The sequence below is a fragment of the Heterocephalus glaber genome, unplaced genomic scaffold (assembly GCF_053883595.1).
Source record: "Heterocephalus glaber isolate CG9 unplaced genomic scaffold, H.glaber_assembly_v1.0 deba00001444, whole genome shotgun sequence".
NCBI classification, from domain to species: Eukaryota; Metazoa; Chordata; class Mammalia; order Rodentia; family Bathyergidae; genus Heterocephalus; species Heterocephalus glaber.
Genome location: NW_028258297.1, coordinates 6712489 through 6735087, shown reverse-complemented (window position 1 = coordinate 6735087; position 22599 = coordinate 6712489). Strand labels below are relative to the sequence as shown.

Sequence of the window (22599 nt, the reverse complement as noted above, 5' to 3'; positions counted from 1 at the left end):
AACCAATGTTAGCTTCCATTTTCCCAACCATGGGAGGAAATGGCCCATGAGGGCCAGGCCTTCTGTGCTGGCAGAGTGAACTACCGCCAGGGTTCTTTTTTGTTTTATTTTAAAGTGTTGGAAATTGAACCCAGGGCTTTGTGTCTGCTAGACAGGTACCTTTCCATTGAGCCACATCCCCTGCCCTTTTTATATATTTGAGAGATAGGGTCTTGTTAAGTTGCCCAGACTGGCTTCAAACTTGCCATCCTGCTGCTTCTGCCTCGAGTAGCTGCGATTACAGGTGTAGCATCTGCTATAATTCCTTGAATTACCCTGACTTACCCACCCCAAGCACTAACTCGTTGTTCTTCCCACTGCCCTGTCATTTCCTGCATTCTCCAGTGACTTTGATGAAGTTTCCCTTTGTTCCTCCATTTGAAAGTGACCGCTGCTTCCTCTGAATGACCTTTCTCACAACCCTCCGTATAATATGCTTAAACACACACAGATGCTCCCAAAATTTGGACTATGAGCTTCTTGCTGGCAAGGAACATTTTTTTTTGGTACTGGGGCTCGAACTCGGGTCCTTGCGCTTATGAGGCAGGCTTCGGAACCACTGAGCTAAATCCCCAGCCCTAGGGAACATTTTTTATACCTCTGGGGTCCTGATGCCAGGCCTGTGGTGAGTGTCCATTACATGTGTGAATAATTAGAGGTACTCAAAACTGCCTTTCTCCTGCCATGTTTAGTAGAAGCACTCCACAGAACTCTTTGTTCGTGTAGTTACCTTCCTGTTGCCTTCCTTTCTTACAGGATGAGAAGTAGAGGAGAAAGCAGCAGCTGTGAAAATGACAATGCTCTTGGCCACTCCTTCCCTTTCAGCTGAAGGGCTCTGGAAAGCCCTTAGCCCACCTCCTGCATAGTCTGTGATTGCAGCCCAGATCCCCAGGCTCTGGAAGGTTCCCTAAGGTGTATTGTCCACTGTGCACTGGGAGAAAAGTCAAATTATGAGTCACACAATAAATGTCAGCTATATGAGACTAAAAGTTGGCTGGAGTTTTCTCAATTCAGGTAGGCTCTTGTTGCAGTTTCTTGTCTCTCAGAGGAACATACAGGCCATTCCAGGATATCTAGGCTATGTGGATCCATAGAGGTAATTAAGGGGAGCTATGTATGTTAATTCCTTTCTTTACCCCTCTACAAAAGCCTTACAGAAACTGTTTTCCCTCAAAGCTGCACTGCTCACACCCCTAAAAAGGTCTTCCAAGCCCTTTTTGTTTTTGTTTTTTTGAGGCAGGGTTTTGCTGTGGAGCTCAGGATGACATTGAACTCACAGTGATCCTCCTGTCTCATCTTGAGTGCTGGGATTACACATGTGCACCACCATGCCTGGTTCTCTAGCTTTGTGTGTGTTCAGTAGTATGGGTTAGTTATGTGCCAGTCATGAGGAGCAGTGACTGTTTACAAATACTTACATCTCATTAGAATGGTCTTTCAAAACTTGACTTCCTTAGGTGAAGACTGTAAGGGGATGCTTGGTGCTGAAAGCGTGGGACTCCTCAGTGTGGTTATAGATACTGAGCCCCTTTCTCCAGCATATGCATTGACCTGGGAAGGAACAGAAAAGACTACCACCCAAAGCAACCAGACATTATTCCTTAATCTGGCTGATGTCAAATCTCCAGGTATAGCAGTTTGCAAAAACAATAGGTTATTTCTGCTTTTGTGTATGCACTAAACAGCTGTGCCCCTAATAACCCAATGAGCAGGACTGAACCTAGGGCCTTGTACATGCTACACAAGCACTCTATCATGAGTTCCATCCCCAGCCCTTTTTAATTTTTTAAAAATTAGTACATTTCTAGTACATAATTACATTCCTCATTGTGAGTTGATACATGTATACATAACACATTTTAATTCTTTTTTTCATCTCCTTCCCCTCCCTTCTTGGGCCCTTTCCCATTTGTAAAAGATTTATCAAAACAAACAAAAAGATTTATCTCCATATTTCTTATCTTTTATTTTCCCAGCCCTTTTAAAAATTTTTATTTTGAGCCGGGGATTTAGCTCAGTGGGTCCGTCACCTGCCTCGAAAGCGCAGGGTCCTGAGTTCAATCCTCATACAAAAAAAAAAAAAAATTTGTTTTGAGACAGGGTCTTGCTGAATTGCCCAGGCTGGCCTCAAACTTGACCTTCACCTCCCCAGTAGCTGGGATTATAGGTGTGCACCCCTGGACCCATCAGGAAATTAATTTCGTGTTAGGAACCAGTGCTTGTTGCGAGGAGCAAGGCTAGGCCTGTGAATATGCATTTTCTTCAGGACCCCAGGGGAAAATACAATGTCAGCTGTACTTCTGTTAATGCTGCTTTCATCCCTCTCTGACTGGCTAAATTTGGATAACCTGTGGCTTGACGCCAAGGTGTCCAGTCATAGAGGCTGTGTAGCACAATGAAGTCATCCAGCCTCATATCCAATGTGACAGTTTCTAAACAGATGGCCTCATCTTTCCTGCTTACTGACACACATGGCTCTGGGCAATCATCACCCTTCAAGAAGAAGGAATGAACAGGTGCTATGTAGACCAAGACCCCATTTGTTCAGGCAAAAGTGAGAGACACCATAGAAAACTGGTTTACCAATGGAATTCTGTCATGAAGTGACTATCATATCACTGATTTATTTGTACTCTAAAATAATTATATAACATGCACCTTCCTACTGAGTGGCTTTATGGGTCATGGCCAGCATAGAACTTGGACAGGAAATCCTTTGGCCTTGGTGCTTCTGTTTCTTGGAAGAACCGCATAACATGTGTCCGCTGCTTCCACACATTAATTGTTTCCTCCAGTTCCATCTTTCCCTAAAGAAATGAGGGGAGAGGTGGTCAGTCAAAGTGGTAAAGCTGAAGAAATCAACACTGAAGTCCAGAATTCCATCCTCTCCTTGACACTGACCTGCTGAATGACTTTGGGCAAGTAATGACCCTGTCTAGGAAAATTTCTGCATTTGTAAATTGAGGAGTGGGGCTGAGTAATTTCTGAGGCCTCTTAAATATTCTTTCATGCTGTGGTTAACTGGTGCCAAGAGGAGAGACTTCACGGTTAACAGGCTATGCATGTGTAACCAGACTGGCTTAACTTATGTTTCTGCTTAACATTTTTCCTACTATTTACTGGTCCACACTGAAATGTCCATTGGTGCTAATGTGGCAGGCCACAGACAGGAAATCGGGCCCACGATGAGACTCATTTACACAGGACTCACCTAACCAGCCTGCCTCTCCATCTGTAAGTTAGCATCCATGTAAAGCAGTAACTTCCAAGGCTGGTGTTCAAGAACTCCACCTTGCTGGGAATTTAGCTCAGTGGCACCATGCCTGGCTTGTAAGTGGAAAGTCCTGAGTTTGATCCCCGGTACAAAAAACAACACAAAACAAAACTCCACCTTTCCTTTTCATAGTGTTTCTTAGTTCTAAAATTCAAGTCCCAGTGGATTTTCTCTTCAATAATCTTTTTTCTCTTCACACTCAGCTACATCCTCAGGCCTTTTTGAGTCCAGTTCTTGCTAAGTGGCTCAGGCTGGGCTAGAACTTGTGATCCTCTGGCCTAGCCTCCCAGAGTGCTGGGTTACAAGCATGTGCCACCATACTTGGCTTCTCTTTCAACAATCTTATAATCTGTTTAACCAGGTGATATCTGTAATCAGGTGATATTCTCCAAGTTTACTCATTTGAAACACAGCAGTAGTTGCCAAACCACTATCTGCTTTTTAAACTTGGACAGAAAATGTCCATTTGGGAAGACCTAAGAAGCATGGGACAAGTTGGCTGATCTTGTAAGTCAGTCAAGGAGGGCCAGTTACCTTAATCACCAGAAGGTCAGCCACCCTGGGGTCTGTGATGTGGGCATTCTTCATAAACATTTCTCGGACTTTATCCCGTCCCTGTTTCACAGTGATGTCTAGCTGGAATAAGGACACTAAAGAGAAAAACATGATCAGGGTAGAAATTATATGGTTAAAACGTGTTTTTAAAAACTGAAGTCAACAGATAAACATTGAACATACAAAGTTGCCTGTTCATTCCTGCACCAGATGTTAGCCGAACCCTCAGCTTTGTGCTTGAGGGCGAGAAGAAGTGTGATACATGGCTCAATGAGCTGACATTTTTTAGGGGGAGACAAGACCACTACATTTGAAGAAGCAGAAAAGCATAGTTTGGGTTTTTCTTTTATGTGCAGGCTGGGGATCAAGGCCAGGACCTTGCATGTGCTAGTCAAATGCCTTGCCACTGAGCTACATCCCAGTGTTAGCATTTTTTTTTTTGGTACTGGGGATCAAACTCGGGTCCTTGCGCTTGAGTGTTAGCATTTTTATATGGGGCAATCAGCAAAACATCAGGGTTGAAATTTATGTAAAATAATGTAGCACAGGCTGTAAGTACCACATGAACTTGGGAGTTGAGGGATACTGCTAAGGGTTGTACAGGTAGAGGTTTCAGTTTGTGAGTCAGTCAGGGAAGCGGAGAGACATGTAAAATGTAGTTCTAGTTTTCTAGGCCTTAAATTCTGATTGGAGGGACAGCCATCCATGATTGCAAACATAAAATCATAAATATCAGCAATCCCTTATGAAGTTATTACAGATCTAATACGTGGCACAGACTCAGTGACCTTGAACTTCATATGACAAGAGGCATATGGACATCCTCTGAAAACTAGGTTCTAACCACTTGTATTCCCATCCTCTAGCTTTCAACTATACTTTAGGTCTCAATATCTAGTTATATGCTCATCTCCCTCGTTTGACCATAAGACCCTTGAAGGCAGGGTTGTGTTTTACTCACTTTTATATTGGTGTAGACATCTGGTACTGGCCCTATTGTACAAGAAGTACCCAGTGAGGGCCGGGGATTTAGCTCAGTGGTTCCGCCGCCTGCCTTGCAAGTGCAAGGACCTGAGTTCAATCCCCGGTACCAAAAAAAAAAAGAAGTACCAAGTGAAATGGAAATTAAATAAGTGAAACTGTTTCTATAGAAAGCCTCCTGTTATCTTTGGCCAGCAAGCAGCATGTGGTGTTTTTCAAACTGGGTCCCTAGGCTTCAAAGAAACTACGGTGGGAACTAAGAGCTGCGCATGCCCACCCCCATGCTGGGGATTGAACCCAGGACCTAATGCATGCTAACTGCATACTCTACAACTAAACTCACTATATCCATCTCCAACCCCAAGAGCAAGGTGTTAGATTGAACGATCAGGGCTAGAAGTCTGGCTCTTCTACTTACTAATGGTGTGACTCATGACAAGTTTAAGTGTCTCACTTGTTTCATCTGTAAGGCAGGGAAACTGCCCATCTTAAAATAAGGCACTGTACAGCATTTAGCATAGTGCTGGATTATATGTAAGCATTTCAGTGTATATTCATTATTACCAATACTATTACTTATTCCTCATCCTTGTTTTGGTTCTTCAGCTGTAGTCCCAGTGAAGGACAGCATGATGCACTGTGGCACGGGTCTCAGTAAGTGACCAATCAGGGATCACTGATCTTTCCCTTAAGCCTGATCTTCACCACTTTGCCTTCTTCTCCCCCTGCTCTCTAGGCTTTCTGTAACCCTTTATCTTCTTATCCATCCCCAGGACCCTTTTGTCTCTGGAATTATCTTCCCAAACAGTAGGTCCTGCAAGGGGATGGTTTAAAGAGCTAGGTTCTAGAAAGTCATGGTATCTGGATCTGTCTTGAAATCTGCCACAACTTCATTTCTCTTCCTCCCTCATGCAAAAAGATAAGGTTTTGGGAACTCTTAGGAGTATTCTGCTAAGCAAACATTCTGTTTTTAAACACCTGACTTTGAATACATCCCTGCCACACACATACACTTGCTTTTTGTTTGTTTTTCTCCCAGATGGGTCTGTGTAGTTCAGGCTGGTCTTGAATTCATTATGTAGCCCAGGCTGGCCTGGAACTTGCAGCATTCTCCTGCCTCAGCCTCCCAATTGCTGGGATTACAGTTATACGCCTCCATGCCCAGCTAAACACTTGCTATTGTCACCCTCACCCAGCTGTTTGCCTGTCCCCTGAAGTCATTTGAATTTGCAGTCCCTACACAAACAGGACACTTCTTAGTTCCTCTCTCTCCAGCATCAGGTGGGTTTACATTCTTTCAGGTCACTAGCCATCTCTCCAAAGTCAGCTTGAGGACAGGGACTCAGTGGACCATTGTTCTCATACAACAAAGAACGGGTGCTGTGTAGAGGCTCCTAGGTTAAGCCTGAGAGCAGCATGAATAACAAAAACAGCAGCTACCAAAACTTAGTGCCAGCCCCTGTTCTAAGCATTTTACATATACAGTATTAACCTATTTAAAATGGTAACTGTCCCAAGAAGACACTATTATTTCTCCATTTTACAGATGAGGAAACTGAGGTACTGATGAAACAATGTACCCAAGGTCACACAAGTAGTAAAGGGTAGAGACTGGAGGAAAGCGCAGGCTACAGATCACCACCTTCTACTGCCTTTCACAGGCAGGGAAGTCACACTCAACCATGCCTTCCACCTCAGGCAGCAGTGATGGTTCAAATTAAAACACAGGAAGGCAAATCGACACAGTTAACAAAATACGGACAGTCAAGGGCATTTGCATCGCCTTTTTTTATCCAGCACAGTGGGCAGCACTGAAAGGGATGTCGAGATGAAACTGTGCAATCTGGGAGCTTGTGTACCAATCCTCCAGGTGAACAGACTGGTTCTCTGCCACCTAAGCGAGGGAAGGAAGGGATTCCGCGTGGTAGGGGGCAGACCGGCAGGGGTAGGGTGAGGAATTCCTGAGCAATAAATAAGAGGGCAAGTCGAGCTAGGCAGCAAGGCTTGGTGCCCATCTCTCTTGGAGAGCCAAAAGACATCAATGACTTACCGGACGACCTTGGGAAAAGCACTTTCCTTCAGTTTCTTTTTCTAGGGGCGGGAGCGTGTGGGAACTGGATGATGGCTCAAATCCTACAGCCGCTTTGTATAAGACCCAATAGGCGAGGCCGGGGATTTAGCTCAGTGGTTCCGGCGCCTGCCTCGAAAGTGCAAGGTCCCCAGTTCGATCCCCGGTACCAAAAAAAGAAAATAACCCCCAAAATCCCCAATGGGCGTCCGAGAATATTTTCTGGAACTGTACAGCTGGGTTCCAGATCTAGCAGAGGTTATCTCTGGGCCGCGGGCCCGTCACTTTGCCTCTCGTCGCCCTCACTTGCCAATGACAGTCGCCAACAATCCCCGCTGTCCCTCCCAGGGGCTCTGTAAGGGTTATGGGGACAAAGGACTCCAAAGTGCGGAGGCACCTAGTAGCTCTCTGTACGGATGCTGGGCATGGCTCGTCTGACCTCGGCGCCGCAGTCAGCTCGGGCCCACCCTGGGCTCGGGTGACCCTTTGTCTTCCCCGGAGTCGCCTCGGCCCAAGCAAGTGACCTCAGCTGCCTCTCACCAGTGTGCGGCACCTCCCGATACCAGGCGCGGTAAAGCTCGCGCACCCTCCGCTTGGCCTCGTTCATGTCCCGACTGAAAATGGGCTTCACGGCGGTGCTCGCCACAGCAGCACCCGACCGCAAACCGCTCGCCGCCATCTTGCTAAGGACACCACCTCTCCAGTCCCACCCCCCCTTCTCGCCGAGAGGGTGCGCCTGAACGAATCTCCTTCTGGTTGGCTAAAAGGGAGCGCCACGCCCCTGTGCTCCAAGTGGGCGAGACGACAGCTCGGCTTCTCCGATTGGGTGGAAGCGAGGGAAAAAAAGACTGGCCAGTGAGGATTGCGCATGCTCATCTCCAGAAACGCTGCGGCTCCTCGGCGCGGTTTAACAGTCTCGGTAACAGCCAGAGTGCGCCGCCAGGGGACGCTGCTGCGAAGCCTCTATCAGCGTCCCGCCGCCCAGTTGCGACGCAGTTGTCGCTGTCGCCTTCCAGCATTTCCTTGGTCAACGCTGGGCTTAGGCTGAAGCCCCCCCCCCGCCCCCGAGGTAACGCCTGAGGTAGATGATGGCGCCGGCTGCAGTGGCGCTGTCCCGGCCTGTCGGCAGCCAGAGCCCTCCTGGTTTTAGTGTCTTGGCACCGCTCAACCGCAGGAGGTGGGGTGGAGCGTCGGGACTCCGTTATCCCAAACTCTGGATTTCTCTCAAAAGTAGTCCAGAATTGTGAGGCCGGAAGGACCCTTAGGTCGTCCATTTGGGGTGTTTTCTTGCTGAGGTGAGCGCTGAGCATGAAGGGGACAGTGACAGGTGGCACCGCGACAGCCCGTGCCCTGGGTGTTTCATGGTCTCGTCTCAGAGGCCGGGCAGGTGCCCTTAGCACCCTCGTTTTAGAGGTGAGGAAAGAGAATCCAGGTCGCTTGCCACAGTAGGTCGCCTCTGCCTGTCTCCTGCCTAGGGGTCACTGTCTGTCTCCGGAAGTGCAGTTGACAGGCACCTTGGAAGTACTGGGGGGAGGGGCAAAGGACAGGCCTGAGCTCAGCGGTGTGACCCCAGCTGGCATGGGCAAAGCCCTGCATCGCCCAATCTTTCACCTTTTAAAGGGTGAAAGATCTGATGTCTTCTCTTTATTATATTTTGTAATTATATTTAAATGAGCCATGCAAAGGAAAGTGCTACAAAATTTCCTATGATGAATGTTATCATCGTGCATATCTAAAACGTACCAATAAAGGTTTTGCTTAAAAAAAATGTATACAGTCATGTGCTGTCTATAGGACTATAATCCCATAACATAATGCAGCTGAAACCCTTTTAGTGACAGCTTGGCTTTGCTAGTGTAAACAGTCCTATTGTGCTGCCAGGTGTATGAAAGTACAGCACTGGCGCCGGGAATTTAGCTCAGTGGTTCCACTGCCTGCCTAGCAAGCGCAAGGTCCTGAGTTTGATCTCTGGTACCAAAAAAAGGAAGTACAGCACATATGAGTGTGTAGTGTGCCTGGGCTGGGGTGTAGCTCAGTGGTAGAGCACTTGCCTAGCACGTGTGAGGCCCCAGGTTTGATCCCCAGCAACCTTCCCAACAAAACAAAAGCCCCCAAACCCAAATATGTACAGTATGTAGTACTTGATAATGAATGACTGTTACTGGCTTGTGTAGTATTTACTCTTCTTTTTATAGAATATGCTCCTATTTTTTTTTAAGTTAGCTATAGAACAGCCTTAGGCAGGTCCTTCAGGAATATTCCAGAAGAAATTGTTACTATAGGAGATAACAGCTTCGTGTGCATTCTACTTGGAGACCTTCCAGTGGTACAGAATGTGGCAATAGAAGCCAATCTCTCTCGGTGATCTTGACTCTTTGGCCTGAGTGAGTGTGTATATTTTAGTTTTTAACAAAAAGTTTAAGAAGTTTTTTAAAAGATTAAGCCATAGAAAAAAGCTTAAGATATAAAGAAAGAATCTATGGTAAAGGTAGAATGTAGCCTAACCTTTCCTAATCAGCAGATGATCAGTCTAACATGTGCTAATGTTTTTTCTGCCGAGCCCTGAATCAGATGTTGAATATTTTATCCTCCACAAGTATATAGCTTATGTTGGAGGTGAGCTTTAAGCATTGAAATAGAAGGCAGGAAATTTGAAATTTGATTGCCCTGACATTAGAAATTAATATCCATTTAAAAATTAACCAAAGGGCCAGGGATTTAGCTCAGTGGTGCTGCTGCCTGCCTCGAAAGCACAAGGTCCTGAGTTTGATCCCAGTACCAAAAAAAAAAATTGATTGAAAACATGAATTTTGGGTGAGACTAAATGAGATATACATCTTTATTTTGGTGAAAAATATTTTTGTACAATTGTAATTTTGTGTTTCTGTTTTAAGCTAAATGTTATTACAAAAGAGCCCGAAAGTTTAAAAGCTTATAAAGTTAAAAAGTAAGCTTTAGTTAATAAACTATTTTATTTTTCAGTGCTGATGATCAGACCCAGGGCCTGACACATGCTAAGCAAGCACTGTTCCACTGAGCTACATCCCTAGCCTTAAAGTCAATTTATTATTGAAGAAAGAACATGTATGTTCATAAATGTAGCACAGCCTGATTGTAGTGTTTCTAAGGTCTATGGTGTCGTGAAGTTCTGGGCCTGTACATCCACTCACCCCGCTCTCTCCTTCTCGAAGAGCAACTGAAGTCCTGCAGGCTCATCCACGGTGAGTGCCCTGCCCAAGTGTACCATTTTTATCTTTTATTATTGTTGTCATTATTATTTTGATGGTACTCGTGATTGCGCTTAGGGCCTTACACAGCCCAGCTCTTTTTATTTTTTATTTTGAGACTGGGTTTAAGACTTGTGATCTTCCTTCCCAGCTTCCCAACTAGCTGGGATGACAGGTGTGTGACTCTCCACCCAGTCATTTTTTATCTTTTCTGTTTTATTTTTTTGTGGTTTTTTTCTTTTTTGGTACCGGTGAACTCAGGTCCTTGGGCTTGTGAGGCAGGTGGTGGAACCACTGAGCTAAATGCTCAACCCTCCTTTTTTGTGTTTTTGAGATAGGGTCTCTCTGTATGTAAACCAGGCTGGCCTCAAACTCATTGTGTAGCTCAAGCTGGCCTTGAACTTTAGATCCCCCTGCCTCAGCCTCCTGAGTGCTGGGATTACAGTCATGCCTCACCACACCCATCTCATTTAAAAAATCTTTTTTACCATATTTTACTGTACTTTTTCTATATTTAGATGTGTTTAATTTTTATATACATAAATACTTCATTGTATTGCAGTTGCCTACAGAATTCAGTAACATGTCATACAGGTTTGTAGCTTAGTAGTGATAGGTTGTATCATATAGCCTAGGGGGCTATATCATCTAGGTTATTGTAAGTATACTCTGTGATGGCCATACAATGACAAATTTGCCTAATAATAACATTTCTCAGAACATATCCTTGTTGTTAGATGATATGGCTGTATATATGAATTGCAAAGCATAAGTGGAAACTTTTGAACCTCCTACTAATTTTAGAAGTAATAAGGTGAAGTGTACAATGACTCTAATTGCCACTGTTTTAAGTTCTTTAGGCATAGTAACTTGGCAACACACCTGTGAGACAAGTATTATACCCATTTTACAAGTATTATACATTTTACAGATGAAAAAACTGAGACACAGAGAAAGTAAGTTATTAACAGCATTGGGTTGAAACCCAGGAAACTAGCTCCAAAATTTATGATCTATTTCTTACAGCACCTATGTGGCCCTTTGTAATTCTAAAGTGATCCATTTCCTTTCCCCCTCCAGAAGTAATCACTATCACGAGATTAGTATTGTAAAATTCCTTTTCATTGAAAAAAAAGCGGTGCCTAAGGGGCTGGAGATTTAGCTCAGTGGTGCTGGCACCTACCTCGAAAGCACAAAGTCCAGAGTTTGATCCCCAGTGCCAAAAAAACCAAAAAACCAAACCAAACGAAAAAAATGGTGTCTAAGACAGCCCACAGACTGGGAGGAGGAATTTACAAATCACGTATTTCATACAGAACTTATATCTAGACTATATAAGACTTTTACTACACTCAATAATAAAAAGACACGTAGCCCAATTAGAAAACAGGAAAGCCAGGAGTGGGGGTGCATGCCTGTAATCCCAGTACTTGGGAGGCTGAGGCAGGAGGATTCCAAGTTTGAGGTCAGCCTGGACTCCATAGCAAGACCCTGTCTCAAACAAAAAAATGGGAGGGGGAAGGGAGTAAAGGTGACAACACTGAATGCTGATGAGCACAGAGCAACAGGAACTCTCATTAATATTGGAATTACAAGTATCTTCCTTTGGAAGATAATTAAACATACACTGTCAGCACTTACACTACTGTGTGTTTATCCAAAGGAGCTGAAAATTGATGTCTATATGGTTACCTGCACATGGATGTTTATAGCAACTATTGAGAAATGTCACAACTTGAAAGCAGCCAAGATGTCCTTCAATAGGTAAATGGATAAATAAACTGTTATATCCAGTTAGTGGATTTTTTTAAGGCAGCATCTTGCCAAGTTGCTGGGTTGCCCAGACTAGGCTTGAATTATAATTCAGCACTAGGAATGTGCTATTAAGACAAGAAAAGACATGGACAAACCTTAAATGCATATTGCTAAATAGAAGAATATAGCCAGAAAAGGTTGTACTGTATGAGTCTCACTATGTCACATTCTGGAAAAGGCAAACTGAAAGACAGTGAAAAAGATCAGTGTTCACAGAGCCCATGGGCTGGGGTGGGGGATGAAAAGATGGAGCACAGGGTATTTTTTAGGGCAGTGAAACTACTCTGTATGATACTCTAATGATAGATACATCATTATACACAGTCACAACCCATAGATTATACAGCTCCAAGAGTGAACCTTAAAGTAAACTATAGACTTTGGGAAACAATGATGTGCCCGCGAAGATCCTTTTTTTGAGACAGGGTTTAACTATGTAGTTCAGGCTGGCCTTGGACTCACTATGTAGCCCAGGCTGGCCTCGAACTCGAGGCGATCCTCCTGCCTCAGTCTCCTGAGTGCTAGGGTTACAAGTTTGTACTACCACACCCAGCTCCGTGAAGATCCACTGACTGGAACTAATGTACCATTCTGGTGCGGGAGGCAGATGGTTTCCGGAGCTATGAGTGTGTGCAACAGGGGCATATGGGTACTCTGTACTTTCTGCTCAGTTTGGCTTTGAGCCTCAAACTTCTCTGAAAACAAATCCTTTTTTCTAGTGGACAAAGAATTTGAATAACCATTCTCCAAAGAAAATGCACAAATAACCAGTACAGTAAGTGCATGAAAAGAGACTCATGCAATCAATCATTAAGAAATTCGTACAGGAGCTGGGGATTTAGCTCAGTGGTTCTGCCGCCTGGCTCCCAAGTGGAAGGACCCCAGTTCAATCCCTGGTACCAAAAAAAAAAAAAAAGGAAATTCATACACGGGCTGGGGATGTAGCTCAGTGGCACCGTGCCTGCCTGGCAAGCTCAAGCTCCTGAGTTCTATTCCCGGTACCAAAAAACAAAATAAATTCATACAGAACATACCATTTCTGACCCACTACAATGGTTAAAATAAGAGATAGACACCATTCAGTGTTGGCAAGGATGTAGGGGGATTGAAACTCCCATACAGTGGACCCTCAAGTTATGACCAGCCTGACATAGGAACAACTTGGGTTAATTAGGTTAATGGAAGATTCATCTACCTCTTGTTATCTATAGTGTGTACCAGGTAAACATCCAGATCTCAGCTGTATTGACTTACAGTTAACTTGAGTTACAACCAGCCCTCAGGAACCAACTGAATTCATAAGTCAAAGGTCCACTGTACTTTGCTAGTGGGAGTGTAAAATGGTGTAGCCATTTTGGAAAACAGTCTCTTTAAAAGTTTCTTAAAAAGAGCCAGACATGATGATGAACACCTGTGATCCCAGCACTGGGGAGGCTGAGGCAGGAGGATCACTGTGAGTTTGAGGCCAGGCTGGGCTGAATAGTGAGTTCAGGGCCAGCTTGAACTACTAAGGGAAGCCTTGCCTCCAAAAACAAAATGAAACAAAAGTTTCTTAAAAAGTTAAACATACATTTGTATATGATGTAACATTTCCAATCCTAGGTATCTACCCAGAAAAAATGAAAACATTTGTCGCACATGGAGAATTGTGTCAGAGTTCATAGAAATACTACTTACAATAGCAGACCAAGAGGTGCTGGGGCTGTAGCTCATTGTTTGCTTAGCATGCTCCAGGTCCAGGGCTTCAGAACCCCAGCACCTGGAATAAGGGGGCATGGAAACCCCTCATGGGCGACAGCTGACTGATGGATAAACAAAATATCTCCGCAAAGGAGTACTCTAACCATAGTGAAAATGTGCTGGGTGAAAGAACCTAGGCACAATACATATTATACATATTATTCCCATATATGAAGGATTCAGAAAAGACAAATCTTATGCAAAGTAGATTAATGGTTGTCAGAATCTGAGAGTGGAAATAGAAGTGACTATAATAGGTACGAGGGTTTGGATTGAAGGAAATGCTCTAAAATTGGTTTGTGATGATAGAATTTTAAACATATACTAAAATTCATTGAGTTGAATACACTTAAAATGAGTGAAGGATAAATTTTCTGATACCCAAGTTAAGACTATAAGCCACTGTTGGGGAGAGGCCTCTGAGGGCTTTGCAAACGTGTAAAGTTCAGTGTATTTTAGTTACCGATCCCTTCTTATTCTCGTTGCCTTAAAAAATAAAAATCCCTGTGTCCCTATTTTTGGTTTTTTTTGGTACCGGGGATTGAACTCGGGTCCTTGCGCTTGCCAGGCAGGCGGCGAAAACATCTGTGTCCTTATTAAAAATAGTGGTTTTAGAAAATTGGAAAGAACAGCCCAGTAACAGAAAATATCTTCCATAAAATTAGAGGTGAGGTAGTATATACTTTTTACTTATTTTTTTGGTACCCGGGATTGAACTCGGGTCCTTGCGCTTGGCAGGCAGGCAGCAAAACCATCTGTGTCCTTATTAAAAATAGTGGCTTTAGAAAATTGGAAAGAACAGCCCAGTAACAGAAAATATCTTCCATAAAATTAGAGGCGATGTAATATATATTTTTTACTTATTTTTTTGGTACCAGGGATCGAACTTGGGACCTTGCACTTGCGAGGCAGGTGGCAGAACCACTGAGCTAAATCCCCAGCCCTCCTTTCCTTTCTTTACTAATTGGATTATGGGAACTTTCTTTAGACTCAGTCTGTATGTTTTACACAGAGTAGATCCTAGTGACCAAGAGCCAATGAAGGTTGTTAGTCTTTGTCAGGGAAGACGGTTGGAGTATATGAAACTGTGTTTGCATCTTAAGTCTCCTGTTTGTTACTTACATGGTGATTATGGATTAATACAAATAGAGATTTCCAAAGGTGCTTTTATGCACATTTTACCCACAATTGAGAAATGTCGATTTTCTGTAGCAAAGAACATTACTATTTTGGTGAGGGGTAGTGCTCCAGAGAGAGGATAGGAGCTAACCACCTACAGCTGGGTGTGGTGGTGCACACCTGTAATCCCAGCACTAAGGGAGGCTGAGGCAAGAGGATCAATAAGTTCAGACCTAGCATGAGCAATTTATCAAGACTCGAGCTCAGTGTGAAGGCCCTGGGATCAATTCCTAGTACTGGAGAGAAAGAGAGAGAGAGAGAGAGAGCTAACCACTTACCTAGACCCCTCTTGTCACTGTCCTTGATGCTGGTGAATGTTAAGTTGGGGTGAATTTGAAGCCTTCAGCATTTGAGGGACTTGTGTAGTTGTTAATGAAGTAAGAAGTACATCCCAGAATTTCTTATTCCAGTTGTGTTCTTCTGTTCCATCCCTCACTATTGCCATTCCAATTTTGACCCCAGGTTTATTTAGTTATTTATTTTGGTGGTCCTGGGGATTGAACTCAGTGCCTTGCGCTGAGCTACATCAACAGCCTTTTTTTATTTCTTATTTTGAGACATGGTCTTGCTAAATTTCCTAGGCTGCCCTTGAACTCATAACCCTCCTGCCTAAGCCTCAGTGGGTGGGATATGCTGACACAGGGTGGTGGTGGTGGTGGGGTACCCTCGGTTTAAAGCTCCCCTGCCTAGGATGGCCAATGTCTATTTGCATCTTTCTTCCTGAGGCAACCTAAGAGGCGAAGAGGATCACTGTGAATCCAGTGACATACGGGCTCTTAGGGCCCCAACACGCAAAGAGAAGCCAGGAGGGGGATGGGGAGCTAAAAAGTACCCATCAGGTCTCAGATGCAGAGCCACACATTGCCTCATATTTACCCTTTTCTTTCCAGTCCCCACTGGGAAAAGAAAGTAACTATTAGCAGTTTTGCTGTGTTACATTACGTGCATTCTCTTTCCCCCATCCCCTCTTAGTCTCTGACAAGGGGACTCATTTCTATAATTTTGTCATTTTAAGAATGATATATAAATGGAATTGTAGAGTATGTAAACTTTTGGATAAGCTTTTTATTCGCACTTGGCATGTTTTTTGAAGTTTATCTAAGTTATCAAATCATTATATTTCTTCCTTTTTATTTCTGAGGGATGTTCCACACTATGAATGTATCATAGTTATTTAACCATTCACCCTTGAAGTACTCCCTGGTTGTTTCAGTTTGGGTTTGTTAAAAATAAACCTCAATAGCTGGGTGTGGTGGTACAGGCCTTTAATCCCAGCACTCAGGAGGCTGAGGCAGGAAGATCACTGTGAGTTCGAGGCCAGTCTGGGCTGTGTAGAGAGTTCAAGGCCAGTCTGAACTATATAGAAACCCTGTCTCAAAATAAATAAATAAGCAAACTGCTATAAAAATTTGTATGGTGTATGCCTGTAATCTCAACTACTCAGGAGGCTGAAGCAGGAGGATCACAAGCTTGAGGCTGGCCTAAGAAACTCAGTAAGACCCTGTCTCAAAATTACAATAAAAAAATAAAAAGGGGTGGGGATATAGCTCACTGGTAAAGCACTTGCCTAGCGTGTGCAGGGTCCTAGGTTCAATCTCCAATACTGAAAAAAAGTTTGTCTTTCGTGTTAACATAAATCTTCATTTCTGCAATGCTGGGTTATATGATTGTTGCATAGTTAGTTGTTTAAGAAACTGCCAAACTGTTTTCCACAACTGTGCCATTTTACAGTTCCCATCAGCAGTGTGTGAGTGATTTAGTTTCTCCACATACTCTTCTGCATTTTGGGCAGCAACCTTACTTTGGCTATTCTGCTAGGTGTACACAGTGGTACCTTGGCTCACAAACAATTTGGTTTGCAAATAGAGATGTGAGGCAAAATTTTTGTTTGCAAACCTGCATCAGGTAACAAACAGGAGTGCGGACATCTTTCCCATACAAACGCAAATGTGGCCATGTTTTCCAAAATCGTAGAACAAAGTAGGTTTGTGAACTGAGGTGCTACTGTGTAGGGCGCATTGTGGTTTTACATTGCATTTCTCTCGTGGCTGATGTCTTAGTCTCTTATCTTTTGCCATCACAGAATAACACAGACTAGGAATTTATAAATAGGAGAAATTTATTTGGCATATAGTTCTGAAGGCTGGGACATCCAAGAGCATGATGTTGGCACCTGAGGAGTGTCCAGACTGTGTCACTCATAGCTGAAGCAGAAGGGCAAGCGAGTGCATCCAGTGGAGAAAAGGAACTAAAGTTATCCTTTCATGAGGCTCTCACTCCAGAGATAACTCACTCCTGGGCTGAGAGCATTACTCCATTCATGAGACAAGAGACCGTGTGAGGCAGCTGTTTTCCCCAATGGCAAGGGCGGGCCGGGGGGGGGGGGGCGCTAGAGTGTATCCAACATGGAAGCCACAATCATAATCTTATTTTAGAAATAATGGCTAAAGGGAGTCAGTCAATCCAGACCACCCTCAAAAGGTGAGGATTCCACAAGGGCATGAATACCAGAAAGTGTGGGTTATTAGGGGCTGTAGTAGGGGTTGCCTATCAGAATGTCTGTTTGACTTTTTAGATTCTAATGCTCTGCTGAAACACTTTATCTCTTTACCTATTGTTGTCTATTTTTTAAATATTTCCTTCAATTTATAATTCATAGTTATCTTAAAGTCCTTATCTGTTAACTCTAATATCTAGATTATCCCTGAGTCTTCTTCAGTTGACTGTTTTATCTCTCAGTTCTCATTTGGTTTTTCCTGCTTCTTTTTTTTTGGGTGGGGGATACTGGGAATCGAACTCAGGACCATGTGCTTGCAAGACAGGCGCCAGAACCACTGAGCTAAATCCCCAGCTTTTCTTGCTTCTTTTAATGTTTAGTTGCTTAATTATAAGCTGGACAACATGGACAATAAGTTGTAGATAAGTTTCAGCAGGCTTTGAGGCTTGAGTTCAGGCCTCAGTCTGCTGACTTATTGTAGTTTTGCCCACACTTCTGGAGTACAGTCTTTAATCTTAGGATGATGCTTTGCTAGAATCTTCACTGAATTCCCGGACTATGCATCAAGATTCCTCTGCTCTGACCAGTCTCCATCATCTCCCAAGAACTTACAGCTGAATTTCCCTGTCAACTCTCAGCTCCCTGAAGCTGTTTTCTGCATTTGTGTGCGTGTGCATGTTACTGGGGATGGAATCGGGGCCTCACACAAGTGCTTTACCACTGAGTTGTATCCCCAAACGTCTTTTTAAAATTTTTTTTATTTGAGGCATGTCTGACCAAATTTTCCAGACTGGCCTCAGACTTGCAATCCAGCTGTCTCAGTCTCCCAAGTTACTGGGGTTATAGGTGTTCGACACTATGCCTGCCTGAGGAGGATCTTTATGAAGACGTTAAAGCTTCTTACCTAGGGCTTCCTTCATGCAGTCCCTTCCTTTCAAGTCCCAGTCACACTAGCAACCTTAAACTCCAGTTTCTACCTCCTATCTGCATTAAGCTGGTCTTTACCTTGGGTTTTCCTTCCCCAGGCCGAACTGTGGAAGATCCCCCTGGGAGAAAATCTGGGTGAATATAGGGCTCACTTCTCAAGAACCACAGCCCTGCACTGATTGCTCTTTATATATAGTTGTTATATATGTTTTATCCTGTTTTTATGGTGGGAGGATAAGTCCAATACCAGCTACTTCCTCATAGCTGAAACTTGAAATCTTCAAAAGGCCTAACTTGGGCTCCCATTTCACCAGTCACAATTTTCTGTAATTTTTTGTTGTTGTTGTTGTTGTTACTGGGGATAGAACTCTGGATCTTGTGCTTTTGAGACAGGCAGCATAACCACTGAGCTAAATCCCTGGCCCACCAGCCACATTTTTATTTCCATGCAAGCGACTTGTTTCTTTTCCCTAATGGGCAATTCACATTTCATTATGCGATATCCTCTTGCCTTTGGGTGGTATTGTGGCAGAGCAGAGCAGCTCAGGGCTATAGCCAGTGTTACAGCTCAGTGCTGCAGCCAAGTGCCACAGCTCTGAGGCACAGCTGAGCTTTACCACTCAATGTGGCAGCTCCGGGTCACAGCTCTCATCATTTGAAGACTCAAGAATCCAATGGTCAGTAGAAAAGGTGGAGAAAAAAACCTTTATTACGCTGGCAAGACCCCGGTGGGCTCAGAGGAGCCTGAGTGCTTTACCAGAAATGAGAGCCTCTATAGGGATCTATAGGGTAGGTGAGCATGCTCACTGAAGCAGGGGGCGGAGCTACAGAACATTCCTGAGAGGAGGTGGAGCTTAACAGAACCTTGTTGTGATTGGACAGAGCTTAACAGAACATTCCTGAAAGGTTACACAGTTCAAACAGCCACAAAGCATAGGGCAGGAGCCCAGCAGCACAAACTTACATTTCCAAAACAAAACATTCTCTGGAAAAAAAAAGAAATGGAGGCAAGGCAAGAGCCTGTCTTATTGTATAGCACTTCTCTATCAGTATTTACTTAAAGTCTCCTATCATCTGCTCTATTAACTCTTTAGTCATTAGTTCTTTGTTTATACAGTTTGTTGCCTCTCTTTCCTGGTATTGGTTGTCTTCCAGTGTTTGACTAGTTCTGACTCAGTGCTCAGGTCTGTATTTGAGATTTTCTAATAGATTCTCCTTGAAAGCTTTTATTTCCTTTGGAGTGCCATTAGTCTATGTCGAGTCAGGATAAGACATGGTGGACTGCTAGTGGTTAGACTTGGGGGCACTGGCGCCCCCTCGATTCTGCTGGGTGTTGCTACTCATCCAACACTTCTCTGGCCAAGGATTCCCGTGTTTGTTGCTCTCACCTTGCGGGGGGGTGTGCATCGAATTTTGTCTGCTTGTCACAGATGGAGAAAGAGAGGAATTCAGGCATCTTTCTGTTTCACATAAATCCCACGCAGTCATCCTGATAGCCAGGGTTCCTTCCCAGATCGGTCACTCAGATGAACAATCAGAGAGGTCCTCTGCCTTCCACGGCGAGTCTGTCCCGCTTGTATTTTGCACTTGATTTCCTCTCTCAGCCTCATCCTATTTGGCTTCCCTTTTTGAGTTCCACACAGCTTCTGGTTCAACAAGGGCACCACTTGTTACAGCGCTGTTATGGATTTGTTACTAAGATGGACTTTCCTTTATTTCTTTTATCTCTGTGGTTTGGGGTAGGAGAGGGACTGTACACAGGTGGCAGGCTGATGTCTGGACCTGGTGGCTTCCAGGAACCCTTCTGTTGTCCTGACGCTGAAAGCTGGCTTAGCTCAGCATAGAATTCTTGAGTCACAGTGGCTTTTTCTCATATTGTTTAGAACATTACTTCACTGTATTACTACTGTATTATTAAGTGGACATTAAGTATTTCATGTGGTAATGCTGAGGCCATTCTGATTCTTTATTATTTTTAAGTAACCTATTTTTTCCTGCCTTAATACTTTCTTTATTCTTAAAATTCAGAAAACCTCTCCCAAAGTAACATATATATATATATGTTATTCCAGCATGTTAGAGACTGAGACAGGAGAATCACAAGTTTGAGCCAAGCCTGGGAAACTTAGGAAACTTAGCAAAACCCTCAAAATGAAAAGGGCTGAGGGTATAGCTTGGTGGTTAAGTGCCCTGTGTAAAATCCCCAGGACCACAAAACAAAATGAAATGACTCCCCCCACCCCCAGCCAATAACAACAAAAAGCTCTTTAGGATGTTTATACATACAAGATCCTTTGTGTTGTTTTTGCTTCATGTTAATTTTAAAGCATTTGTTCTAAAAAGTGAAGGCTTTCTTCCCTTCAGGGTATATTCCTTTTACTATTTCTTCTCTCTCAACTCTCTTCCTCTAGATATTCTTATGTATTCAATTTAATCTTCTAGATTTGGGCTCCATAACTCTCATACCTTTTCCATCATTTCCATTCTTCACCTTTTTTTCTGCAAAATGGTCTTCTCATATAATTCACCCATTCAGGTGGGGTTTTTTGTACTATCCAGCCTGCTATTAAACTGTTGACTTTACATTTTGGTTGTTGTCCTATACAGTTATAGTTTTGCTACCATCTGCCCTAGTTTCACAGATACAACGTCCTCTTGAATGTTGTTGATGACATGAAGCCGAAGATTTCTATTTTTCTCCCACTTTTGGCTCAACTATGGCAGAGCAGACCTCTGCTGAGCTGTTGTGCTGACATCTGTCTGTGCACTGCCATGTCTTTCCACAGGTGGCCTCCTCTCTCCTCCTAGAGAAATATTTGTTCCCTGTTGGGAATTAAGATAGCTTCTTTTAGAGATTACATTAGTGCCTGTGAAAATGGTTTTGACCCAAAAGAGAAGACAGAGTGGTTCGTGTAGCTTTACTGTTAAAACAGCTTTATTGATACATAGTTGGCAGCCAACAAATTACACCTGTTTAATGCGTACAGTCTGATACTTTTAGCATGTTACACACCTGTGAGTCCATTGCCACAATTTTAAGAGAATGAATGTATCACCCCCAAGTTTTCCTCAGTCCCTTTTGTAATCTCTTTTTCTCATCTCTCCCTGTCTGTACCCCAGGCCGGGTATGAACTTGGGACCCTACAGCCTCAGCCTCCCAGACTGCTGTGATCACAGGTGTGCTGTGCGCCATCACACCTGGCTCTATGATCAGTTTTGAGTTAATTTTCATATATGGTTTGAGATAGAAATCAAAGACTATTTTTCCCATATGAACAGAGCCATTTATTCTTCCTGGACTGTTCTTTCTCTTGTTCTGTTCCACTGATCTATCTTAATACCAGCAATGTCACATTATTTTGATTACTGCTCATATTTATTCTTATTTTTCAAAGTTGTTTGGCTATTCTAGGTCTTTTGTATTTCCATAAGAATTTTAGAAACAACCTATTGATTTCATCAAAAGTAAATTTGTTGGAATTTATTGCAACTACATTGAAAGTATGTATCACTTGGGGGAGGGATAGACATCTTTTGGCAGACTTTTTAAATAATTATTTATATTTTGGATGCTATTATTGGTGCTTTTAAAACTTTTTAGTTTCCAATTATTTATTGATAATGTGTAGAAGTAGAATTTTTTTTTTTTGAGGCAGAGTCTTGCTTTGTAGTTCAGACTGGCCCTGAACTCGCTATGTAGCCCAGGCTAGCCTTGAATTGCAGCAATCCTCCTGCCTCAGCCTCCGGAGTGCTGTGATTACAGGCCTGTGCCACCACACCCCGGTGTTTTTTTGTTGTTTTAAAATGCAGTAATGGGGATTGAACCCAGGGTTTTGCATTGTGCTACATCCCCAACTTTTTTTTTTTTTTTGACACAAAGTCTTACTAAGTTGCCCAGTCTGGGCTTGAACTTGTGATCCTTCTGCCTCAGTCTCCCTGAGTGCTGGAATTATAGGCATGCAGCACCATGCTTAGTTTAGAATTAGTTTTTATATAGTAATCTTGTATCCTTTAACCTTGCTAAATACTAGTAGCTTTTTGGATGATCCCATAGGATTGTATAAACAATCATGTTTGCAAATACAGTTTTACATCTTCCCTTCCATTCTGTCTTTTACTTCTCTTTCTTTAACTTGGATTGCTGGCTGGAGCTCCAGGACAATGTTGTGTAGATTGATCAAGACAGATGTCTGTTCCTTATTACTGAATTTCGTGGAGAAAACATGCAATACTTCAATCACCGGCTGTGTTGTTAGCTACTATAGGTTTTTCATTGGTGCCCCCATCAGGTTGAAGA

General features: G+C 43.4%; 2 protein-coding genes across 47 annotated transcripts in view; one reads left to right on the top strand and one right to left on the bottom strand.

Annotated features, from left to right (window-relative positions):
* The window catches only part of LOC110349357 (uncharacterized), a 43248-nt gene that overhangs the window by 2540 nt on the left and 18109 nt on the right, over positions 1-22599 (top strand). For 12 of the 46 annotated variants that reach the window (XR_015452252.1, XR_015452248.1, XR_015452254.1 and 9 more), the window contains exons 3-5: positions 796-7986; positions 10046-10138; positions 11808-11908. Coding sequence is in view for 12 of the 46 variants with exons in the window: in XM_021258862.2 (XP_021114521.1) it covers positions 11829-11908 (80 nt within the window). In the remaining 34 variants the exon portion in view is untranslated. The other 34 variants (XR_015452260.1, XR_015452259.1, XR_015452255.1 and 31 more) reach the window with 16 other exon arrangements.
* Ndufa6 (NADH:ubiquinone oxidoreductase subunit A6) lies at positions 2631-7629 on the bottom strand. Its single transcript, XM_004845480.3, has 3 exons — positions 7458-7629; positions 3848-3963; positions 2631-2846 (listed from the first exon to the last, which is right to left on the bottom strand). The coding sequence occupies exons 1-3, from the start codon at positions 7594-7596 to the stop codon at positions 2715-2717; spliced, it is 387 nt and encodes a 128-aa protein (XP_004845537.1). The 5' UTR covers positions 7597-7629; the 3' UTR covers positions 2631-2714.